General features: G+C 44.3%; 1 protein-coding gene across 1 annotated transcript in view; it reads right to left on the bottom strand.

Annotated features, from left to right (window-relative positions):
* Positions 1-26,448, bottom strand: part of Vat1l (vesicle amine transport 1 like) — a 170,221-nt gene that overhangs the window by 54,773 nt on the left and 89,000 nt on the right. Inside the window, 2 exon segments of the mRNA XM_048437338.3 lie at positions 24,859-24,957; positions 24,960-25,055. Coding sequence (XP_048293295.1) covers positions 24,859-24,957; positions 24,960-25,055 — 195 coding nt within the window.

Raw genomic sequence — 26,448 nt, 5'->3', positions numbered from 1 at the left:
TGTATGCATGTATGTATGTGTGTATGTATGCATGTATGTACGTGTGTATGTATGCATGTATTCATCTATATCTATCTATCTATCTATCTATCTATTCATCCATCTATCTAATTTTTTTTGACTCAAGGCCTCATTATGATATTCAGACTGACCCACAACTGACTATATAGCTCAAAATCCAGTCAAATTCAAAGCCTTTCTTAGTGACCCCTTGAGAACGTACCTACACCTTGAAGATTCTGGCCTGGGTCTACTACCTATCCAACATTTTTGTAATCTTTCCACACATTAAACAATGTTTTACCAAAAAAACTATTTTCTTATGTATGTTACTTTTTTCCCCCACCTCTAAATAGATTTTGATAGTTCTCAGGATCATGATCACAGGCAGTGATGCACTAGTAAATGTTGAACTACTGACTTTCTGGGAGCCAAAGTGTCTTATATGTATATACAGAAGTTTGTGATAAATTTTACTGGCATGGAAAATGTGTGTTTGACAATTTACAAATACGAACACAACACACAGCACTTCTGTCGAGGCTGCGGTAGTTGATTTGTTCTCAGAAGATACGTTGGTTGATTTTTGCCAAACTCTTTGATCTGTAGCCAACCCATGGGCACCATCCAACCATGATTTGACAAATTGAGCTGCATTCCAATCCAATTCCTCCTTACACAGGAAACTTGCTGCAGTTCAGTGCATTATGTGATTTATATCTGATCTACAGTAAAGCCACTTCTTACTCTCAAGCAAGTTCTATTAATAAATGAATCTCAGCTTCATCGCTTAGCAAGACAGCCTTTAAAGATTAATTTGCATTATTCACATTTCCTTCTTTCCTGTTTCTGTTTTTGACAGTCCTGGGGATTGAACCCAAGGCCTTCCACACGCTGAGCAAGTGCTTTACCACTGAGCTATTTCCTCAAACTGTCGTTGCTTTCCAAAGCCTATTAAACTACTAAATACTAAATCAAGCTCTGATTGTAGTATTTGCCATTTTCCATGGATTAAAAAATTGCCATCAAGGTGTAGGAACATACTGAGTAGCTCACCATTAATTACACTTCCACTGAAAACACAAAATAAAGCAAATAAACTTAAAGCATATCTAATCAAGTAAAGATTAAGGACTAATGGGTTTTTAAATATTAGCCACCTCTGATTTCAATAACCATTTTAAATGACAGCTTTACGTAAGTTAGTATTTAATACAATAGCTCCAGTGGATGACTGCCTCACAGAATCTCCACCTATTTAGCAATCTACACTTCGAGCTGGTGGGAGTCAGTTCTAGAACAGCAGTGCCTCTGTTTTGTAATCCCATGTCCTCCATGGTGCTGGGCTGCAGTGAGAGCCGCTGAATGCTCGCCCTGTGAGTGGGCAGCTTTGGTTTCAAAAGGGCAGATGGCCAAAGAGCTCACAAAAATCAGGCAGTTCTCTGACATCTCCCCCAGTAAATGTTAATGAAACGTGATCTCTGGATAGAGAGGAAACCCAGGTATCCTCGTGAGGGCCACAGGCTGGGTCTTGGGGATTTTCATCTCTCTTGTTCTCACCCCCAAATGCAGTGCTACTAGGATCTCAGCATTTCTCTCTAGACATAAGGTTAGATATTGTCTTGTCCTATTTGTATAAATTACAGCGACTCAGTGGACTCTGTCTTCTTCCAGGTGTAACCAGACTATCCCAAGACAGTTTGTGACGCTTGCATCAGAACTACTCTGAGGATCACTGAAGGAAGAAAGGACTAAGGTAAAGGGCGGAGACAAAGGCGAGCGTGGGATATGCACGTTTCCAGTGATGTGTGTTCAGAAGCCAGCTTCTCCACTGAGCAAGTGTGTGGTCTTGGAGAAGCTGCTCAACTCCACTGATTTAGTTACTTCCCTGTTGCGGCGACAAATTACCAGACAAAAGCAACCTAAAGAAGAAAAGGTCTTTGTTTTGGCTCACAGTTTAAAGGTGCAGTCCATTACTGCACATAAGCCGTGGTGATGGGAAAGAGAGGCGTCTGTCTGGTCAGATTGCTGCTACAGGCAGTAAGGAGAGAGCAGTGACTGCTAGTGTTTCCTCCTTTACACTCGGTCTAGGGACTCAGATCATGTGATAGTTCTTCCCCATTCAGGATGGATCTCCCCCCTCTAGCTAAGTTTCTCTGGAAACACTGCTACAGGCATAGCCAGAGGCGCGTCTTCTAGGTGACTCTAAATTGCTACAACCTGATTTTCAAGCAAGATTTAAGTATAATTTATTTCTTCATCTTGCACATCTTACCAGATGGCTTTGGTCAATGTCTTACTACGCTGTGCCTGCTTCTTGTGAAATAAAAATAGATAATACTGTTTACTTCCTATAGAAGCTGTGAGGATTAAATGAAACACGATCTATATAGGGTTCTTAGAACAGTGTTAACTGCGTGGTCAGAGTTCAGTGTGCATTGGTTTCTATGCCTGTTGTAATTATTATCAGACTCTTGCCCAGTGCTCTCTCAACGCCACCCTTCTCTCCTTGTTTTAAAGCCATAGAAGCACTATTCGCATCAGTGACCACCTAGGTTTTGGCAGGGTCAGTTCTTGGCCCTTTAAGGTTTTAAGAGGATGAGTGTGGGCACTTGGGTGTGCAGTGGATGGGCACATGAGGCCGGTCTCTTCCTCAGCTGCTCTCCAATTTATTCATTGAGATAGGGTCTTTCACCAAGCCTGGAACTCACCAATTTGTGTAGACTGCCCCACCAGCAAACCTCAGGTATCATTCTGTCCTTCCTCCACAGCATTGGGGTTAGAAGCATGCACTGCCATGCCTGGCTTTTTATGTGAGTTCTAAGGGATAGAATTCGAGTCCTAATGCTGGTAAGGCAAGCACTTTACCCACTGAACTAACCCTGCTCTTGTTTTTTTGTTTTTTCTTAAACCTCTGGAGCTCCAATGATCCTGGCTATTCACTTGACAATTAACTGCGGAAAGCCATGCCATGGCTTTTTAATTGTTGTCTAAAGCTATTATAGGACAATCACTTATTGCTATTCTTTGCTTCTACTCTCCCTAAGCAGGTATTAAGACTACTGATGGCGAAAAACACGGCCATGAACTTCTGCTTTGGGTGGACCTAAGCTGTCTTGCTTGCAGGCATTATTGTATTTGGCATCACTCAGCAAAACAGAGGGAGAAGGGAGGAGGTTTCATGCACCAAACTAGCAAATTAGCCCGTGAGTATGAAATTAAACACCACGTCTGTCCCTGCCTTTGGGAAGCTTATAGCTTGCTGAAAAAAATATGGAAAGTAAACATTCAATTATGTCTCTTTGTTGCAAGGACAGAGTGCTGAGAATACAAAGCAGGGACCAGAGCCGCAAGGATGTTTCCCAAGATGCACAGGCTAAAGCAAGACCTAAAGAACTGAACAGGAAAAGACCTTCAGGGAAGCCTGAAGGCCGGTGCCAGGGAGAGAGGGTCTATGTTGATGTTCATTTTTAGAGTAAGGCCTCATGGAAACCTTCCGGAATGTCTTAAAGTTGTTTCCTCTGGTCATCTCGTACCAGTATATAACTAGGATTTCTGCATACAGGAGACTAGCGAAAGCGAGCCGTATGTGTGGTCCAGTCCACCACCCGAGAGATTAGATTGTCAGCCAGTCCTATGGAACTGGGTATGTGTGAGCTCTGAGAAGTGACGGTTTGCATATTTTCCCAATCCTGTGTTTTCAGTGACATAGTGGTGAAGGCATTTACACCAGGGGAATTGGCAAGTATGACTCTCTTTCTAAGGGCCTGTTGTTAATATATTGTTAGCATATCCCTGTGTGTATTTATACTTGGGAGTTTTCTCTGCTGCCTCCCACCGGGGGCAACTATCTTCATAGGTTTCTATACTGCATCTGCTAAAGGAAATTCAGCCCCAACCCACTATCTTGGAAGCAACTGCTGCTATTGGGACTTATTCAACATAGAATTTGGCCAGAAAGGCAGAGAATTAGTCCCTGTGGAGTCACCTTTGACTTGGGGGGAATAACATTAAATAATTCCTTGCTCTGGTTTTCCAGGAAGACAGTTCTGAGATGTCTCCCCAGGGACTGGGATCAAGCCCTTGCCACTCACAACAGGAGCTACCTCTGAAAACATAGCCTTTTCTGAATATCCCCCTTCTACCTCCCTCTTTTGCTCTGGGATCATTGTCTAAATGAATTCTAGCAGGCTGTCTGCATCCCAGGCCAAATACGCCCTAGAGATGAATCTGTTGACATTTGTATGCCAGTCTTAGTTAGGATGGCCCTGTTGTATTAATAACTGATAATCAGGAAGTGGCCTATGGTTAACAATTAGCCCATTGTGATGCGTTGAAAGCCTTGTCTGGTCTCCCAAGACCCATCATGCCTTGCTCCCATGAGGAATCTTTGGAAGCACTCATCACATTGTAAAGTAATTTCTTGATGGACCGACATATCAATTTTCTCTCCCTCTATGAGTTCCACACTGGGACATTGGTGGGGCCTTGTCTCCCTTACCTTACTGAATCCCCTAGCCCAGACTAGGAACTAGTAAAATTTAGATGAGTAAATTAAGTAAGCACTTTAAATACATCTTTAGCACACCTTGGAAGAGTCATTATGTACTAACTGTGGGTGGAGAAATGAACTACAGATTTGAGTCCAAACCATCCAACAGGTAATGTGTGATATAAAGGGAAAATTTAGCAAAATAAGTTAAGGAATTAAAGTAAGACTTTAGCAAATGTAAGTCTGTTGTGATTATAAAATGTTCCTCACGGGCTTGGTTGTTTGAACATTTTGTTTCTATCCAGCTGTACTGTTGAGGAATTTATGGAACTTTGGGGATTGTGGCATAGCAGAAGTGGGTCACTGGGGAAGCAGACCTTGAATGGTACTTGCTTCTGGTTCTGGTCCAAGATCTCTGTTTCCTGGCTACCTTTTATGTGACCACCTGCTACTGCAAGCTCCAGATGTCCTGGGCCAAGTAGCTTCACGATGTCTTCCTCTTTGTGATGGACTGAATCCCCTGAAACTGTGAGCTAGGGCAAACCCTTCTCTCAAGTTGCTGTCGTCAGGTGTTTTTGTCCCAGAGATGTGAAAAAATAGTTAATAACAAAGCCTGCTATTTCCTAAGCAAAAACAAACTAACAAATAATCTAAAGGGACTGCCAGGGAGAGAAGTAGAGGCCAGCACTGCTGACAACTTCTAGTGGTGATCTTTCAAAAAGGTACCAAAGTGTCTTTCCCTCACCAGAGGCTTGTGACAGACCCATAACAACATTGGAGAAGCACAAACCCGGCCAAGCCACTGCTCCAAAGCATTGAGAATGGACATTGGTACTGAGAAACCTAAGCAGCATGTAATGCTACAAGCAGGAAATTATGATGCACAGAAACCTGGAGGCCAGGACAAAGAAAGTCAACCATGTATATATAAAAGGATAGCTGCAGACACTGAGAAAATGGCTGCCACACAGAAACCGGAAGCAGAAAACAACAGCAACACAGACCTGAACTGAAAAATGAACTCCACAGGGTAGGCAGAAGGATCCCAGATCCACCTTTCACGGTTTTCGCAGGAATTATATGAGCAGCCCTCCTCGTCACATTTTTTTAAGTGCAGAAACCTGTAAGGTTAGAATCTTGGTGGAAAAAGTAATGTCAGGTTTACTTTATCTTGCCTTATGTGCCTCTGTCTTAAATTTCTCCCTTCAGTGATGGTGAGCCGCATCAACCAGTGTGATAGGGCCCTCCTTTCCTTCCCTCCACCTCATTTTGTTTTTTAACCTTAAGAAAATTATTTCTAGATTTGGAGCACCAAAAGTTATCAAGAGTCTTCATAGACTGTCGACAAGAGTTGTATAGACAAAGTCTGCCCCACCTACTGACACTGGGGGATCGCTTCACAGGGTCTTTCTAACTGCACAAGGGGGAGCGGACGCTCCCTTCTTCACCATCAGTCACTCTGAAGAGCCTCTCTCCTCATTGGAACAACAGCTCTATTTGTTCCTCTGCTTCCTCTGCAACCACTCTCTTTGGGGGATACTTTGATTTTTCTGGTTCTGAGCCCAGGTTTAGTAGATGGGAGATACTCAGTGAAGGCAAGCTGTTTTAGAGTTAGTAAGAAAAAAAAAAGACACGTAATGATATACAAATTGAAAAAGAACAGTATCTTAAAAAATGAGCGAAGGGCAGCCAATATATCTAAATAATACTTAAATGACATTTACTTATCTCCAGTCTTGATATTAGTTAACAAAGAAAGATTGATCAAAGTCCTTATACTAATTAGGAAAGAAAAGTTGATGTAAGTCTTTCCTTAGGGAATTTGAGAAGTGTTATAGATTAAATGACAGTATCCCCCAAATTCATGTGTTGAAGCCATAAACGCCATCAAAGAGCAATGCTATTTAGAGATGGGGTCTTTGGGAGGTGTGTAAGGTTGGATGAGAACATGGAGGAAGGGGTCTAATGATGGCATTGGCGTTCTTTAATATGAGACGCCATAGAACTTTATTTCCCTCTTTCCCCTCTGCACAAAGATACAGGGAGAACGCAACCATTTAGTGCTGAGAGCAAAGACCTGCGTTTGATTATAGCCATCTTAGTCACAAATTAAGAAAGCTATTCAGAAGCCTCTGTAAGGCACGTTATGGGCCTAGAATAACCCTTATCTCCCTGTGAGTTAAGATTGCCTGGGGTCTGCAGATTCTAGGCACCAGAAGTGATTAGCACTCTTCCCTGTAAATGTTTACAGACTCTCAGCATTTCCTTATCACTTCCTATCAGCTAGGGATGTCTCCAGACCTGACATTCCAGTTAGATCAATGACATTCCAGCAACCTACCCTCACCCCACCCTGTCTTTTTGCTATATAATGCTCCCGAGAAAAAAAATAAAGTTGGCAGCTTGATCAGAATACAAACTTGCTGTCCATTTCTTGTGTCTCCTGTCTCTTCATTCCTCTCTCTTCCAGGTTTGTACTCCCGTTCGTGTCGGGACAATCTAGAAAACACACCCATCAGGTACCAAATTGACACCTCAACCCTGAACTCTCAGCATCAAGAAAGAGCTGTGGGAAGTAAATTGCTATTGTTGAAGTTACCCAGTCAATGGTCTTTTGCTATGACAGCCTAAGAAGTCAGAAAACAGAGCTATAAGCCGGAAACAATGTTAAAAGTGAAAACTATTAAGAATAAAGTGAAACTCAGTCAGGTGAATCTCTGTGAGTTGGAAACTAACCTGGGTTACGTAGTGAGTTCCAGTGAGGTCATTTCTCAAAAGAGAAAGGAGCAGGAAGAAGAGGAAAAGGAGAAAGAGGAGGAGGAGGAGAAGAGGAAGAGGAAGAGGAGGAGGAGAAAGCAGAAGAAGGAGAAGAAGAAGAAGAAGAAGGAGGAGGAGGAGGAGGAGAAGGAGGAGGAGGAGGAGGAGGAGGAGGAGAAGAAGAAGAAGAAGAAGAAGAAGAAGAAGAAGAAGAAGAAGAAGAAGAAGAAGAAGAAGAAGAAGAAGAAGAAGAAAGCAGAATCTAAGTGAATAGGTAGATGAACTAGGTAAACCACATGGTAAACCACTGGCATGATTCATGATAAAAGAACAATTAATACTAGGAATAAAAAGACTACTATGAAAGAATACAAGCAGAAGCAGAAGTTTTAAAATGTACATATTTTTGTACATGTATGAGTATTAGCATGTATGTATATGCACCACATGTGTACAGTACTCACAGAAGCCAGAAGAGGACATCCCTGGGGCTGAAGTTACAGGTGGCTGTGAGCCTCTGTGTGAGAGCTGGGAACTGAAATCAGGATCCCTGCAAGAGCAGTAGGTGCTCCTAACTTCTGAGTCAATTCTGTAGCCCCAGAAGGGTCTGTTTTGTTTTGTTTTGGTTTGGTTTTTCAAGAGAGGGTTTCTCCGTGTAGCTTTGGGTGTCCCGGAACTCGTTCTATAGACCAGGCTGGCCTTGAACTCACAGAGATTCACCTGCCTCTGCCTTCCATGTACTGGAATTAAAGGCCTGCGCCAACACTACCCAGCCAGAAGTGGGGTTCTAATGGTACTATTGTGACTCTGTATGCATTAAATGTCTTTTTGAAAACTGGCATCGTTGGATTGCTTCTAAAAGTGCCCACACCGATGTCTCACAAACCAGAACCTCAAAGACTATATATGGTTTGTTGTCATTTTTCTGTGAGACATTGGGAGCCGAGCTTATTTTCCCACAATCCTTCTGTTCCTTGGGTCAGTCTGTTGGTTGGCTTGCAAGTCTTCAGAAGGTTGCAGAGCTATCGTTTTTAGTAGCTACTAAAAGTGTGAACAGATTAATTCTCACTCTCACTGAACATCAGGTTCAGAGATACAGAATTATATATGCTAACTACTCACCGCAAAGTCTATTTCTAAAATTAATTTACATAGCAAATATGTTTAAGCCTTAGATTAACATCGAAAAAAAGAAGAGAGAAGTATAAACCGAAGGTAGGGCTTAGATTTCACAGGAGAGAAGATGTCTTCTGTGTCCTTACCTTGTGGTATACTGGTGGTATTGCACCCAAAATTTACAAGGGAGGACCCTCCAGTTTAGAGTTTCATCCCACATTCTCTTTATCAAAAGACATACATGCAACTAAATTCACGGTACATCTACCCAGAACAGAGAAACATCCTTCTTAAAGAGACTTCGAGCAAGGATCCACCATACAGGAGTAGCATTCTATTGCCAGGGCAACGGCACAGTCTCGTTATCTTTGATGGGTTTGTTTATTCATCAGGGCTTCTTCTTGTGAGGACCATCCTAGCTGTGTGTAGTTTTTTAAGGGTCTTATGCCTTTACACTAAATACAGCACTGTTGAGAATCTTGGCTTTAATTTCCGTTTTAGAACATTTATCACGCTCATTGTTAAAAAAAAAAAACAAAACCCAGCAATTAAATGAGAAATAGTAGCTGAATTTCATCAAGCACCATGGCATCTATTGAGATAATTACACAATGTTATTATGGAAATAGGATAAATTATATAAATAATTCAGATTGCTGGTGTCCCCTGACACGCACAGGTGAGGTTAATTACAAAAAGGAATGTCATCATGCGCTTCCAACTTCATCCATGGCCCTTGCTTTTATTAGATGAACAGAACACAGAGGAATATGACGGGCCCATCAGCCAGTAACAACTATGGCAATGCATGCTTTTGATTTCTAATAGAGAAAATTTTGGTGGGTTATACTTATATCATCAGCCTTCTGTATATCCTGGTTCCATATCTGCAAACTGAACCAACGGTGGACTGAACATATCTGATGCACAGCTGCATTGGTACAGAACACATACAGGCTCTTTTCCTTGTGTGGTGAGGGGTAGAAAAGGCCAGTGTGGTTCATTTAATAGATCCATTCCAAGTAGAAGTGGATGTTGCCTGGAATGTTGAGCTGGGAGTCATCCAACGGTAAGATGCACCCAGTGGAAAAGACAGAGATTAATTGGTGATGGATGTCAGGGGCTGTGGAGGGAGTTCAGATGGTTTGCAAGCCGTGGAGTTGGCCCTATGTTGTCTGAAGGGATTCCATTCCATTTGCTTGGATCAGGGAATTAGTCAGCAGATCCGAGCCAGGCATTTGACAGAATTTAAGTGACAATTATTCTAAATGACTCTTGGACTGTAAAGGCCTAAAAAGAGAAAATGCACCATCATTTGTAAACCACAGGAAAGCTGCAAACGAAGGCACAAGCTTGCTCCAGGCTCTCAATGTCACAACTCCAGCTCCACCCCCAACCCTTTCGGCTCTGATCTTCCTATATGCTCTTCAACCCAAGTCCTTATATCACTGTTTAGTTCTCCCGCAGCTATGACCTTAGCAATAAATCTAGGTCCTCCCCTTGCTCTATTGACAATGCTAGTTCAAAGCAAACACCATCTCACTGAGTTGTGACCCCATATCCCTTCTGTGGCATCATGGCAGACTCTTAAATTGCTCATACAGACTCAGCAGAAGACTGGGGCATCCATAGCTCAAGCCATGGCAGGAGGGGGAAAGAGTCATAAAATGTATGTACTGTAATAAAGACTGGAGTGGGCTCCATTAAAACAAGAACTTGTTTTCTTTAGGATGGTACAATTCTGGGAGATCTCTAATGCTTTTTAAAAGTATTTGCTAAATGCTGGTCACTGTAGTTGTATGGTATTTACATACTGTTCTTTAAGCTGCAAAATAAATGGTGGTGAGGGAAAAAGGAAAGTAGGCACAAAAGCAGAGCACATGCATACTTGCAGGTATGCATGCACACATGCGTGCGCGCGCATGTGCGTGCGCGCACACACACACACACACACACACACACACACACGATACCCAGAATAAAATGACCTTAAATTCAATTGCTTTATAAATTATCCTTGTCCATCTCTCTTTGTGAAAATCTGTATAACGGAAATCTGTGACACTGGTCCGACTGTCTCTATGGGTTCGCTGTGGGCTTTCATCTCTACAAGACAGGCTATAAACAGGGAGGGTTCTCCTGTTCTCTGCTGTCACCTCTGCATTTTCCAGCACAGCCATGCATACCGGAGCTCAGAAAGCAAAGTTCTCCTTTGGAGTTTGTCCAACTGGGGGGCAAAGAACTGAGATAAAGCTAAAGCAAGCCGCTGGTGACTTGCAGTAAGTGGAGGGTGAGGCCAAGGGGGGTGAGGATGATGGGGGCTCAAGCCTGGGCTTTGGGGTGAAGTAGATCTGGCCGAGGCATCATCTCTCATCTCCATCATCCCTGTCTCATCTGGAATGCAGGCTTAGCTCCTCCAGCCACAGGGGGCTACGGTGAGTCACCCAGTTGGACCTCTTAGTCACAGCATTCAGGCTTCATCTTCATGTCCATGTCCTCATCTGCTTGCTCCCTGTTGAGTAAACTCATATGTCTGTGACGTTGCTAGGGAAACTGTCAAAGTGAGACATTTGAAGAAGAAGTGGGAGAGGTTTTCTAAAGAACCTGCTCTAGTTTTCAATTTTTCTGTTTAACACTTTATTTGTTCTCTCTCTCTCTCTCTCTCTCTCTCTCTCTCTCTCTCTCTCTCTCTCTCTGTGTGTGTGTGTGTGTGTGTGTGTGTGTGTGTGTGTGTGTGTGTGCGCACACACGCATGTGAACGCTCATTTTTAAGGTACATGGAAGTCAGAGACATCTAGTGGGAGTCAGTTCTCTCCTTCCACCTTGCGGATCCTCCGGCTTGAACTCGGGCATCAGGTTTGGCAACCAGCTGCGCCCTTAGCTGCCGAGTCATCCCACCTGCCCTACATGCTTCTATCCTCCTGCTGAGTCATCTCACCTGGCCCACATTTTGGCTGGTATCCTCCAGCACCCGGTCAACAGCTTGTATATTGATTGCAAAAGGCTTTTAGGACAGGGAGGGCAAGGATTATTCCCATTTCATAGATGCAAAAACCAAGGTTTAGGATATAAAGTCCTCTGCAATTAGAGAAATTAGGAGCTGATGAGCCAGGATGGTGAAAGCCTTTCTCTCTCCCCTCCAAACAGCCCTGAGCCAGGATGTTTCAATAATAAAGAATTTGGGAGAACCAGAGAGAAGGGCTCAGGACAAAGGCATCCTTACTCTTAGAAGGGATCTATCTGTGTTCTGGTTAGGAGCACAGCCTCAGGAGACAGTGAACCTGAGAGTCACGTTTTGACTCCACTGCTTTGTTGTATGACCCTAACCAGGTCATATAAGCCTCTCTCTGAAACTCTGCTTTCTTGCCTGTAAAATGGGATAGAGAATTTTTTTTTGTTTGTTTGTTTTTGTTTTCCTAATGGGACCACATGCATTAGACAAAGTTAATGTATTTAAGGACTCAGCACTGTGCTGGCTCTAGGCCAGCATCGAATTTCAGCCCGCTCCTGTTACTTTACCATCCCTCCAAGACTTGGTGGGAAGCTGCTCACTTGCAGCTTCTTAAATGACTAACAGACACATGGCACTTTCCTGGCAGAGTCTCCCCAAATACGCTAACGGTTTAGTAATCAAAGACTGGTTGGTTGAGGGAGGAGAAAGGCAAACAGCAGCATGTGTTTATCATGTGTGCTGCAAGGAGCTCCTGCCCCCAAAGCGGATCCACAGATGCCTCTGGCAACAACCGAGCAACATAAGGCAGGAGCACCCATGGTTCCATGGTGGCGTCTCAGAGGAAACTGCTACACAAGGGCCAACTTCAGCATCAGAGAAAGCCATGTTCCCATTCCTCCCTTCTGGAGGGCGAAGGCCCCAGGAACATTATACTCATCACCTCTGAGCATTATTGAGAAGACAGAACCATTATCTTCATTTTATAGAGGACAGAGCGAAGTCCAGGTAAGAAGTGAGTTGATTTCCCAAGGAAACTAGAGGCAGGACTTAGAAGAAGGTAGATGGAGACCTCGTCCTGAATCTTCCCTTTGAATTCAGACACCAAAGTTTGTCTCTTCAGCCTTTTATAGTCCATAGCACAATAGTACTTTCCCATCCTTTTGGATCCATAAATTATGTGTTGAATTGTTCTTCCCCCTCTTGCCTGCTAGGTTTTTAGCTACAGGCTAATCAGGTTAATTGGGTCATGCCTACCTGCAGAAATCTCTTCTTTACATTTGACCTCCACGTGCATGTATGTGGACAAGTATGTAGAAACACACACACACACGCACATACACCAAAGAAATGGAGATACTGTCGTGTTCCGATAATTATCACAGGGTTTTTTGTTTTTGTTTTTAATTATTGCCCAATTCTCGGAATCCATAACAAATTGAACTTTTAATTGCAAAGCCCTCTATTCGCACGAGACATGTTCCCATCTGTGGGCAAACCCCTAAATAAATAGTATAAGTTGTTGAATCAACAGATTGTTTTATTCAACCCTCCTACTATCTAGCCATTACCCTCGAACACTTTATTTCCCTGTTCCTCATTTTTCTAAAGAATGGGAACAGCAACAGCTGATCCCGTTTCCCAGAGGATGTGTGTGATCACTCTCTACCTTAGTTTTAAAAACAGAGTAACTCACTGAACTTGGAGTGTGCTGATTCAGTTAGCCAGGCTGGGCAACAAGATTCAGGGATCCTCCAGCTCTGCCTTCTCCAACACTGGGATTAAAAGTTCATCGTTGCGTCTGGCTTTTTAAAAATGTGGGTTCTGGGGGATCAAACTTCATTCTCATGCTTACACAGCAAGTTCTTGACCTATCTCTCCAGCTCCAAGTGTCTCCATTTCTAATGGAGGAAACCGAGCTTCAGAGAATTGTGAATCGGTTCCCAAGGATGGGAAGGAACTTTGGCACAGCACGCTCAGCTGCCAGGCTGTGATCTTTACCCTTGCATCCTCTGTTGTGAATGTCGGTGCTGGGATGCAAAGGACGCCTCACCTGTTGCACAGCAAGTTCTTCCATCCAGCCTTGTGAATAAATCAACATCTGTGCTTAGCTTACCTCTGTAGATACCTAGGAAAATACTTAGAGATGATTTCCATTGCTCTCTTGCAAGTAGGATATATAAAATAACTTCTCTATCAGCTCCAAAGGCAAAGAGAACATTTCTAACCATTGGTATCAGCAGAATAGAGCTCCAGAGCTTTTTTAAAAAACACATCCAGGAGTTGGCTACATCAGTGGTTGCTGGTTTGCAAAGAAGACCGACTTCATGATATATTTTCCACCAAGTGACAGGGGTAAAGGCAAAAGATAATTATTTTCTTCATAGTAGGAGTGTATCCAAGTTGAGCCTATGGACTTCATACAGGAGTGTTAAGCGGTGGATAATATAGTGAGGTCTATGTTGCAGATAAGATTGTTTGGCTTAGGGCTGAATGGGCAATGATGCACCGGGTCAATGAAAAGGCATACTCCTAAGCCCTGGAAGTCTCTGGAATTCTCCTTGTTTGGCACCTTGATACCTGAACTCTGTTGTAGGGGTGTGGCAATGCATTTTGACAGCAACAAGGACCTCTGTGTCAACAATAGACTAAGCACTCTTTGTCTATTAGGTCATTTAATTTTTCCAGTTAGAAATGGAAGTGACCGTTGCTCTCTCTATTTTCACGGGCAGTGGTCCCCGAAAGTGTCAACGAGGGAGGCGAAGCCCTGGGGTCTGAAGGCAGAAGCTCCCAACTCAGGGTTGAGGTATTGACAAGAAGGAGGGAGTTGTGTTTTATATCATCTTCAAAATGACCAGAAATTCTTTTGGAAGACAAGGAAAAGGGAAAGGTGCAGTGAGCAGATTCTAGCATGCACCAAGGAAGCAAGGCGCAGAGTACAGGCATCCACCGAGGGTAGAACAATGGGCACACTTGGACATCTGATTGGGGGATTCCTACTATCCCATCTGATCACCCTTCTCTCAAGGTCAGCTCCCCTAACCTCCCCATCATTTTGCGTTTAGCCTGATGAAATTCTTTGCTCTACATGGATGTGTCTGCCTCCTCTGTCTCTTTCTCTAGTTCCTTGGCCTTAGCTAGGCTGTCACACAGACCCAGGTTTCACTTCTTTTCAACTCTCTTCTGATTTTATTTCCTTCTTATAAAGTTATAATCCAGGCCTTCCCTTTTTCTGGTCCTTATGTGCCTTCTTACAAGGCCCCTTGTGACTACACTGGAGCTAACTGGGCAGTACAGAGTCATTTTGAAGTCCTTAATCCCATCTACAAGGTGCCTTTGTCATATGGGGTAGCATATTCAAAGATTAGAGATTTGGAAGTAGACATTGATTTGTTTTCATTTTAATTGCTCCTTGCTTGACACCTTGCCTAGTAACCTCTGATCTTTGATATGTCAATGGTTTAGGGTCTCACTCCATAGCTTAGGTTGGCTCAGAACTCACTGTGTAGCCTAGGCTGGTTGTCAGTCCTCCAGCCTCAGTCTCCTGACAGATGTGGACATCTTTAAAAATTTTGATTATTCTTGACTTACTTATTTGTGTGTGTGCACATGCACATACATAGCTGTTAGAGGGCAACTTTCAGGAGTTGGTTTGTTCCTTCTAGCAGGGAAGGAACTCAGGTTGTAAGACTTGGAGGTAAGCACCTTCACCCGCTGAGCCATCTCACCAGCTACAATATGGACATCTGTGAGGAGATGCGATTCTGCTGCACATAGATGAGCGAGCTGACTTAGAACTGTGTAATTTATTTGGTCTGCTGGACAACTAGGAGCAGGGAGCAGTCAGATGCACAAGTGGGTAGCAGAACCCATGTGAACCAGGGGGGGTGTGCAGGAAAATAGGGGATGGTTGTAGGGTGGGTCTCACAGTTGAAGGAGATGCAGTCCATCATCGTAGGGAAGGCCTGGTGTCAGGCATGTGAGGCAGCTGATCATATGACATCCACAGTCGGGGAGCAGAGAACCATGAATGTTGGTGCTCAGCTCATTTTCTCATTGATGTTTTCCAGTCTGGAAACCCAGGATGTTGCCACCTACATTTAAAGGTAGGTCGACATACCTCAACTAACCCAATATAGACATCCCATCCAGACATACCCAGAAGCTTGTCTCCTAGGTGATTCTAGATCCTGCTGACAATCAGTATTAACCATCCTCTGTCTGTCTGTCTGTCTATTTATCTATCATATCTGTATCATAGATTTAGATATAATTCAAGTATCACATGGTTCATCCACTCATGGTATACAACTCAATGGTTGTTAGAATATTCACAGAGTTGCCCAATTACCATTGCCATTCACGGTAGAATACTTTTATCCCTCTGCTAAGAAATCCTGCCCCTGAGCAGTCCCACTCAGTTTCTCATAATCCTTCACCCCAGGGAATCCCTAATCCATTTTCTAAGCAGCCCTCCTCCAGCCTTGGGCTCCTGATGGATGTTTTCCAGACACTTACTCTGTCTGCTGCCTAGCAGCAGACTCATGCTGGCTGTCAGACTGCCCTACCTACAGATTCCCTCCCTGACCCTTGCCAGTCAGACTGGCCCTCACTACACCACTGAAATGGCTTTCTGAAAGATTGGCACTGAGCCCTGGGTCTAGCCCTGTATATGTCCCTGGTAGCAAGCAGTGGCCAGTGATAATAGCCTATCATAACCATCTGCCTACCCCATGACAGGGCCTAAGGATAGCGTCTTGGAGTCTGACTGCCAACCGAAGGAAGGGGCAAGTTAGCCTTTGCCTCCACAGTGGAGAAGTTAATGAACCTGGCCCCAAGTTCAAAGTCAGGCTCTCTGTGTCTCACGGTCAGCTGTGATACATACAAACTCTGTGATCTCCAGAGACTTTATCTTTGTATGCCTCCAATCCTCATCTGTGTCACAGCTGTTGTCATGGTAACCACCACTCAGGGGCCTCATGAAGATTAAGTGAATGTTAAGGCCTCCACAAAGTATGTGGTCTGTAGACTCCTTCGGTGCTGATTCCTAATAGAATGATTTAGCTCATTCTTTTGTGCAGTGAATTTATTCATTGCCCTCCCCCCCAACAATGTCAATGCTTTAGATTTCTCTGAGATTCAAACGTCCTGCAAATTCAATTAAAGGCAGGGTCTCTGGGCAGTGAAACTCCCCAGAAGCTCATTTTTGTGGTCTTACAGATGAGTATAACAGCTCCCTGGGTCTTCAGGTTACTGGAGAGTTTAACCAAGTTCATACACGAAGCATATTGTACAATGTCTGGTACATCTAGAATCTCCCAGATATATTCCTGGGCAGAGTTATCCAGTCCTCTTCTCCCCCACATGGCTGTGGGTCTCAGCTCTCTGGGAAAAACCCCGCCTGCTTTTCCTGTATCCCTTAAACATGACTAACACCTGAGTTTGTAAACTTTCTCACAGAAGCTTCTAGTTTTCCTCAGGGCGTTTGCTTCTCTTAACGTCCAGGTCTAGTGCAGGAGTTGAAACCTATAGCTATATCAGGATTGTCAATCACCTCATTCCTCTGCCAGCCCTGTCCCCTCTGCCACGCTTCTAAAATCACTTCTCCATATTAGTCTCCCTTTTATCCAGGTAATCTCTTGTCTCATGGCGTAGAAAAGCACCCACAAAGCTCAGCATCTAGCCTTTCTTTCCTCCCATTCACGCCTTTAGACTGCCTGTGTCTGTTTGGAGCTAGTATTGGCTTCAAATGAAAGACACAAATATATTCAGGCCATGGCTGTCTACCCAGAGCTAAAGTGCAGGTTATGCATAATGAGGGATTCAGGACACACACATTAAATAAGTGACTCTGTTTGGGCAGTGACCTTCATGACACCACAGCAAAGAAAGAGATCCAGGGAAGGGCATAATTACCATAATTGACGCCGAGGCAACCAGGCCAGAAGGCTGCAGAGAAAAATTGTTCCGTGCCTTCAAGCAGAAGGGTGACATCATCACATAGACCAGCTCTAGCGAACCATTCTGCAACAATTGGCGTGCTTTAAACATGCCCTGACCAGTATGGTAGCCACTGGCCACATAAGACTTCACAGTACTTGAGACTGCATTTTTTGTTGTTGTTGTTTTTGAGACAAGGTTTCTCTGTAGCTTTGAAGCCTGTCCTGGAGCTAGATCTTGTAGACCAGGCTGGCCTCGAACTCAGAGATCTGCCTGCCTCTGCCTCCCAAGTGCTGGGATTAAAGGTGTGTGCCACCACCGCCCAACTGAGACTGCATTTTTAGTGTGATTTAATTAAAACGTAAAGAGCCACCTGTGAATAGTGACATCATATAGGAGACTACAGCCAGACTCTTGCTAAAATCATGTTGCAAGATACCATACATGGTACCTTCAGTGGAGAACTTAAAAATATATTGAGATCTGGAAAAATAGTTTGGGCTCTAAGATGCTCTCTGATGGTAGAGTGCCAGGACCTAAGCTAGATCCCCAGAACCCAAGAGCCTATCCAAAGAAGCTGGATGAGGGAGTTTGCACTTGAAATTTCAGTGCTAGGGAGGCACAGGCAGGAGGATCCCTGGAGTTTGCTAGCCATCCGGACTAGCTTACTTGATGAGTTCCAGGCTCCCGAAATACCCTATCTTAAAATAAAATGTAGGTAGTACCTGAGAAATAACACTCAAAGTTGTTCTTCAGCTTCCAAAAGCACACGTATGCATAGATGCTCTCATGAACATGGGTACCCACACACATGTGCACACATATTATTAAGATCATACACAGCCCCCTGATGAGCTGTTAACTGGCCAATGAGTAAAATCTACAGTGATGTAGTCTGGACACACAACCTGTAGAGGATATTGGTGTTTTCTCCCTTTTGTTTATATGAGCAAGGGTCTCATATAGCCCAGGTTGGTCTCCTACTCACTACACAGCAAAGGCTGGCTTTCAACCCCTGATATCTTCATTTCTTAAGTGCTAGGCTTATAGGTGGTGTACTACCTCTATTGTTTCTTAAAACGTTTTCTTCTTAAAAGATTTACATTGCTTTTAACTATGTGTATCTATGTGTTTGTGTGTAGGTGTGTGCAGGTAGCACTGGTGGTCAGAAGAGGGTGTCAGATTCCCTGGAATTTAGTTTCAGGTGGTTGTACCAGATGTAGATGCTAGGAACTAAACTGGAGTCTTCTGTAAGGACAGTATGTAATCTTAGCTAATAAGCCATCTCTCTAGCTCTACTTCTTTCTTTTGAGACAGGCTCTTGGCCTGTAGACCAGACTGCCATGGAACTTACTTTGGGGCTTAGACTGGCCTTGATTCATGCTCCTCTGGCATCAGCTCCTGTGTGTTGGGATTACAGCAAGCCTCACTTCCAGTACATGACAACATACCGATCAGCCTTGGGATCCTGGTTGAACCTCACTAGACTAAGGATAAAATGGCGCCATTCTCTCTCATAGCAACTTCATTTGTCAGAAGCCAACTCCATCACAGCAAGGAGGCATGGCTGCGGGAGCATGGCATGGCTGGTTGCATTGCGCCCACAGTCAGGAGGCAGACACGGATGAATGCTGACACCCCTTTTCATTCAGCTCAGGATACCAGGCCATAGGATGGTGCTGCCCATGGTGGGTGGGTGTTCTCTCCTGTTCTCAGAGGTACACCCACAGGCTTATTTCCATGGTGACTCCAAAGCAAATCAAGTTCACTAGGAACATAAGCATCACTTGTGCCCAGGGAAACAACAGCTGTTAGGGTGACAAACACAAATGTGTGGTCCCCTTTCCAGCTTTAAACTGCCCGCTTAATTTTGTTCCCCACAATATAAAGTGCAACTGTACATTTAGCATCTGAAAGCAAATGGGATGCTACAGTATCCCCCACTCTGCTTTGCGTATTAAAATAACAATAGAGTCCCAGACAGATGGCTAGAAAGAACCCTTAATCGTGTCTGATATTATTAAATCTTCTTGTCTGAGGGCTCAGAGAGCCCAAGAAAATTTTCTTTTAATCCCTTTGGGCTTTCTATTCTATAAATGGAGTTACATAGCTGGTCTGAGAAGCAATTTCATGTAAGCCCTTACCAAATGGGAGGAGGGAAATCATTACAGTTCACCCTTGAAGGTTCTCAAGCAATAAGCATCGCTGTACTCCCTTTAAGCCCACAAGAGCTGCGTGGGCTTGATGAATTACCGCATTTGGCCCAACTGCAGCTCTAAACAGATGTCTGTAAATATTGTAGAAAAGAACCCTCAGAAAGTTGGTGGGTGTCACTGATGAGCGGCCGTGGAGGCTTTGTTGGCAAACAGGCAGCCGCCGTCTGTCTCCCTTCTGTGGAGGGCCAGCCTGCTACATTGATGACAGTTCCTTTGTTTTACTGGTAACTGGATCATCAACTACAGCTTCTGTTGCTATGGCTTCTCTTGCCTCCTCCTCCTCCTCTCTTCTCTTCTCCCCTGTCCCTGGGACAGGGTATTGTGTAGTCACTATATAGACCAAGATGACCTTGAACTTCTAATTTTCCTGTCTCTGCCTTCTGAGTGCTGGGTTTACAGGTATACACCATCATTCCTGGTAAATGTGGTGCTTTGTGTATTAGATGCTGAGCAACTGAGCTACAACCCCAGCCCTACTACTTGATCAAAACTGTGATCCTCTACTTGCTGGTAGACGCGGAGACAACTTGCTGGTTCTAGGAAAAGGTCTTTGAGAAAGGATAGCTTGTTTGTTTCTTCGCCTGCTCATCTATTTGCTCAGCAAGTATTTATTATTAAACATAGCCAGTGTGCTATGCTTCTGTGTGATGCTGGGCTCAGTGACTCATCCATACAATATGCTGTTTACTGAGCATCCAATCTGTCAGGAGTTGGAGGCTGCAAGCCTATGTGTGAGATCTTCCTTTGGAAACCTATATTCAGGGTCTTCCTCCCGTGAGGGTTAACTTCTAGTAAATGCAAGGCAAGAGTCAATGTACAAGCTTATCAATCACTGATTAATGCAACAGAAACCTCCGTCCAGTGGGGAAAGGAGTCAGTGACCAGGGCAGAGGTGGTTTCTTTGGAAGGCAGGGCCAGAGAAGGCCTCTCTGCATAGGTCACAGAAGTCATGAATAACGGGGGAGGGCGTATATTTAATGCAGAGGAGGCAACTGCTTCTTGAGGTTCAAGGAGGGGAGGTGTGGGTGGGTTTAAAGACCAGAAAATTGGAAGCAGCTGAAATGTGGGTGGAAGAGGGTGGGTGGATGCATGGAGCATGAGAAAATGGTTGGGAGCACAGTGGATCAGGACTTGACTAATCTCAAGAAAGGGATTTAGACTGGGTTCCAGCTTCTCTCTCTCTCTCTCTCTCTCTCTCTCTCTCTCTCTCTCTCTCTCTCTGTGTGTGTGTGTGTGTGTGTGTGTGAGTGAGAGAGAGAGAGAGGGGAGAGAGAGAGAGAGAGAGAGAGAGAGAGAGAGAGAGGGGAGAGAGAGAGAGAGAGAGACAGACAGACAGACAGACAGACACTCAGGAGAGAGGATGTAGAAGGAAGGATGTCTTAATTACCATGCTACTGTGAAGACGATCAAGGCAATTCTTATGAAAAAAAAATAATTTAATTGGGACTTGGTTACATTTTCAGAGGTTTAGTCCATGATCATCAGGGCAGGGAGTGTGGAGGCACACAAGTAGCTGAGAACTTCCTTAGACAGACAGAGACAGAGAGAGACAGACACAGAGCTGAGAACTTCCTTAGGTAGAGAGAGAGAGAGAGAGAGAGATCGATCTCCTAGGACAGGTACGAGCTTTTGAAACCCCAAAACCTACCCCCTGTGACGTGCTTCCTCTAAGAAGGCCACACCTCCTGATCCTTTTAATCCTTTCAAATGGTGTCACTCCATGGTGACTAAGCGTTCAAATATCTGAGCCTGTGGCGACTGTTTATTCAAATCACCATAGAGCAGCCTGTACACTCAGGATGTGGGGATGGAGGGAAACCTAGAGATTCAAGGTCACATCCCAGATTTTCCAAGTCCTAGCTTCACACACAGCTCAGTCAAGAGAGCTGCCAGTCACGGCTTTCCTGCTGCTAGCTAGTGCTAGACCTTTTCCCCGGAAACCTTGGTGGACTCAGTCTTCTATCAAGCCCTGATGGTACAGCAGCATGCCCTTATCTTCCCCAGTCCCCTAAAGAGACAGTGATAACAAGTTCAGTTGCCTTTTCTAAAACCTTGCCCATGGAAGCATAGCTGCCCACTAGGAGGCTTGCTGGCCTGCTATCAGCTTGTCTTTCCCATTCCTCAGTTGTACTGAGCTCTTCTGGATTTCATAACTCTCTAGGACCTTGGCTAACAACTCCAGTTTCCTGTGAGCAGATCACACCCTGAGAACCAGGAAGCAACCCCTCCTAACTTGACCCTCTAGCAAATCCTCACAGTACTGGGAGTAAAGGCAAGTTTCTGCCTGGCCCTTGATACCCTGTCTAGGCTCTCTTTGAACCATCCTTTCTTGCTTCAGAATACTTCACTTATGGAAATCTCTGAGATGCTCTGTTAGCATCTTTTTGTTTTGGGGCATCTCTTGGTCTGAAATTATTTTGCTTAAGGCTTTTACATCCTTCAAGTACCTCCTCAAAGTATGCTACTCCAAGAGAGACCCCCTTTTATTTGGCTACTCTACAGTAGGTACTTTCATTGGGCACCACATGCCCCAGATAGTGGAAGGAGAATCTTGGAAGATAAAAAATAACTTTTAATACATAAAGCACAAGTACACGTGTTTAACATATATACATATATGTACACATACATACATACACACATACATGCATGTGTACACATACACACCATTAAAATTTTATGGAGGGGAAAAGTCTGAAAAAGGTCCTTAGAGATGATAAAAAACGTTTGGGAAACATGTCTTTTGGGAACTGTCATAGCCCCCCATTTCCTCTCTGTCACTCGAACCTGCAATGTCTCTCTCATGCTCGTATTTCAGATGTTTGTTTCCAGGCTAGTGGTGCTATTTTAAGACGTTGGGTTCATCTGGTAATTAAGGTCCCCAAAGGTGGACCCTGGCTCTGGAACTGCTCTCTGCTTCCTTGTCATCGATGACATGATTAGCCAAGCCCACATTCTTCTACCACCATGATCTGAGATGCTCTACCATGCCTTCCCCTCCACAAAAGATGGGAAGCTTCTGAAACTGTGAACCCAAGTGACAACCTCCCATCCCACGTTGTCAGGCAGTGTGGTCATGCTGATGAGAACACAGCTAACACACCCCCTCCTAAGAGCTTATCACAAGCCGCAAGTTCTCTGCGTGTTTTTGCCCACTTTCGCATTTTCTGTTCCTTTATACTCCTTGGATAAAGACTCTGTAAAACCCAGGGGTATTGTCCACCTATTCTTCACTCTATCTCCAGCATCTCCCCTGAACTGAGCACACAATAATTACTCAGGAGGTATTCAGAGACTCTGTTACTACTTTGAGTAAGACATAGTGTCAAATGCTAGGCGAACTCCTGGGGGCCACCTGAACCTCCTCTTGCATTTTAACCCTCACAAGCTACCAGATTTGCTGGGTCCTATTGGGCACTGAGTTAAACCTAAGTCTTCCATGTACCACATGGATGAGATTTTGTCCTGATTATTTCTGTTTTCCTCTGGCATGCCACTATGAATATCATACTGATATCCGATTCATTAAGCTGAAAAGATTTTCAATAAAATGACGACAAGAGGCTAACCATCCTGGCAATTACACAGGACAAAGAACACATTATTGTCTGATTTACTTTAGCAATAAATTGAATCACAATGAGCATCCGCAAGAGAAAAAAAGATAGGAAGGAAGGAAGTCGAACGTTAGCCACATTAGCCTTCTCTGGAATGTGGACAATGCAGTTTGTCTTCTGCTTATGCCGGGTTGATATAGGAATATCCTGTACTGAATATTGATTTTGGTTATCACAACAAACCAGGACTTTGGATGGTTCTTCTTTTCTTTTTAAGGCTGTCCATGATACTTCAATATTAGATTGATATAAATGGGTATAGTTCAAGTTCACAGTTAATTTGATGGCATGATTACCCCTTTCTCAAATGCATCACACACACTTCTGACTCATATAACTTAGTTTTTGCAGTTTAGGCTGCAAAGGTTTCTGTGACTCACATATTCCAGGATTGAGGAAAAGGCTCCATAAGCTACACGCTTGCTGTGCAAGAGTAAGGACCTAAGTGAGGACCTCCAGCATCCATGTAAAGTTGGGTATGATGGCATCCATCTATAACTCCAGTATTGGAGTTGGGAGAAGGGTGGCAGGCAGAGCTAGGCAGTGTTGGCTAGCAGTCTAGCCTAAATGCCAAGCTCCGGGCTTAGTGGGTGACTGTCTCAAAATATAAAATGGAGAGCGATTGAGGGAAACACTTAATTTTAGTGTCTCTTCTCCACATATGCATACATGGGTGAGGGTACCACACATGTTTGCACACACTCACACACATCCCTCATGCACAAGCACACATCTATCCACCAAGTACTTCTCCCATAAGGTACCTTATCCATGAAAGTAATGTAAAAACAAACCAACAACACAGCCCACGCCAACTTAAGCAAGCATTTCCTCAGCCAGGCCGCATGACTGAGAGAGAGCTGAAATATCCCCCCAAACCCAGGCTACATGCTTCCTTTATTCTCACCAGGAGCCGTCATGACTGGCTTCCTATATGTTCCGCCCTTCTCTTGTCCCGAAGGATTTCTAGACTTTTGAAGGCTCCCTTCCCCCTTGAGGACCATATGAACCAATCCAACCAGTTCCCACTTCAGTATCCTTGAAGATTATTTTGTTCGCACTTCGAGAATGTGTTCAAGCACTAGAACGTTTGGCAGATCTGCCATCAGCAACAAAACATCACCAGCAACAAAACCAACACCACCAGACCCAATACAAACTGCAGAGTCTCTCATGACAGCTGACATTGGCTCAAAGGAGCATCAGACATCCAGTGTCTGCATAGAAACCATTTCCACTTGTGAGATCCCTTGATCTTGATCTCCTAGGTGTCCATACAGTGACAATATTCATTCTAACTTTCATGGGTGTGCACACTCTTACATAATCAAGGTGCATTGGGTATGTCCGTCCAAATCTGGTGTCTTACCTGGGAATCAAAGATGCATGTATGAGTGCCAAAGGTGTATTGCTTGAAAGCCTCTTGGGAACTTGAAGTGGTCCTTACACCTAAAGCACCATGACCCAGGTATGCCAAACCTGTGGGCCACATGTGGCCAAGGACAGCAATGAATGTGGTCAAGCAGAAAATCATGAGGTCATTTAAATTGTTATGAGTTTTTTTTTTTTGGTGATTTTCTTGTTGCTCAATTGCATACTTCTTGAGTGTGAACCTGGTAGGTGACAAGGTGGCACTTTGATGTCAGAAGGTTGGGTCCACCTACTTGAGGACTTTTGTTTAGAACAAACCTGGAGAAAAACGGCTTTTGCAAAAAGATGGTCACGAACGCCCCAAGTCCTATAAATAAACCAAGAAGGTTGCTCACTTACCTCCTCCAGGGCCCATAAAGAATCCACCACAGGCTTGATCTTCTTCTGGTTGTACAGCTCTATCAGCTTCTCCACGACTCCCCGGATGAGGCCCGAGCGGGCCCCTGCTTGAAGAGCAGGTTGAGGAGTGAGAACCCTGCGATGACTTTGTTTTCTTCGTACAGCTTGATGGGGTTCACTTTCTCCACCTGCCACCACTGCAATTAGAGGAGAGTCTAGGTTACGGAGTCTGAAGATGGGGTGACATTGGGCAGCATTCATCGCCTATGTCATAGGGATATCATCGGCTCTACGGAAGCCAAGGTTGAAACTGGGTGGATTCTGGCAGACCAGCAAGCTGTCTTGGTGTCTTTTAAGCATCTATTTCCGTAACCACAGGCTCTGTTGGTGCAGAGAGGGTGTGCTAGACAGCAAGCAATGCTGTGAAAGGGTTTTAGTTTGGAGAGAGAGAGAGAGAGAGAGAGAGAGAGAGAGAGAGAGAAAGAGATGGCTGGGGCATCCCTTATTCCAAAATCCCCACTCTAAAATGCTTCAAAAGCCAAATGTTTTTGAGTGCTAACACGATATCACAAAGGGACACTAAAATTACTGTCTATGCTGGGAATGTAGCTCAGTTGGGACAGTGTTTGCCTGGTCCATACAAAATTCCAGGTTCAAATTCTGGAACCACATAGAGTGAGCATTGTGGAGATGGATGCCTGTAACCTCAGAACTTTGGTGGCAGAGGCAGGAGGATCAGAAATTCCAGGCCATCTTCAGCCACACAGTGAGTTTCAGAACAGCCTCGTCTATAATAGAATCTGTCTTAATACATACAGACACAAAGATACAGACACACACACACACACACACACACACACACAGAGAGAGAGGAGAGAGAGAGAGATATCATAAAATATGTCTTATGCCTTTACCTGTAAATATCCTAAGATCTGGAAAGAAGTCTTCCCTTCCCCCCACCAATCCGAATTCTGAAGCTCTTTTCACCCCATTCATTGGATTACATTTCTCTGTCTATTTGAGGCCACAGCTTGCTAAAACAGTAAGTGTGTGATCAGGAGCATTGCCTCCGGAGCAGATCCTAGTTGTGCACCTCACGCCTCGTTATTCTTTGCACGCCATCCTGCTTAGCTGCCTTGACCGAGAGGATGCACTGGCGTCTTCCAGGAAGGTCCAAGGTAAAACATGCAGCTCTGTGAATGATTGTGGGGAAGATGAAAGAGCCATAACATAGGGAAGTTTGCGGAGTGAGAGAGCATTGGGAGCATGGTGGAGGTGACCATCATGAGGGCGAGTTGGGGAGGGTAAGGACAAGGCTCCCTACCAGGTAGGGAAAGAGGAAGGCTAAGTCAAGGAGAGAGCACAGCATGGAGTGCAGTGATCAACCCCACGAGGGTGGGACTATGTAAATGACTCTCCTATGGGTTCGGCCTTTGATATGTGACAGGTATCTTAAGGTCAAATGTACTGTTCTTGAGCTGTCCCATCCCCAGCTCTGCTAAATGTGACTCAGTGAAGAATCCCATGTATGTAGCTTGGGAGTGTAGCTCAGTATGCAGACTGTGTGCCTAGCATGCATTAACTCCAGCG

This window comes from Myodes glareolus, chromosome 22 (assembly GCF_982192425.1).
Source record: "Myodes glareolus chromosome 22, mMyoGla1.1, whole genome shotgun sequence".
Lineage (NCBI taxonomy): Eukaryota > Metazoa > Chordata > Mammalia > Rodentia > Cricetidae > Myodes > Myodes glareolus.
The sequence above is the reverse complement of the archived record's forward strand: the minus strand, read 5'-3'. Positions and strand labels throughout refer to the sequence as shown.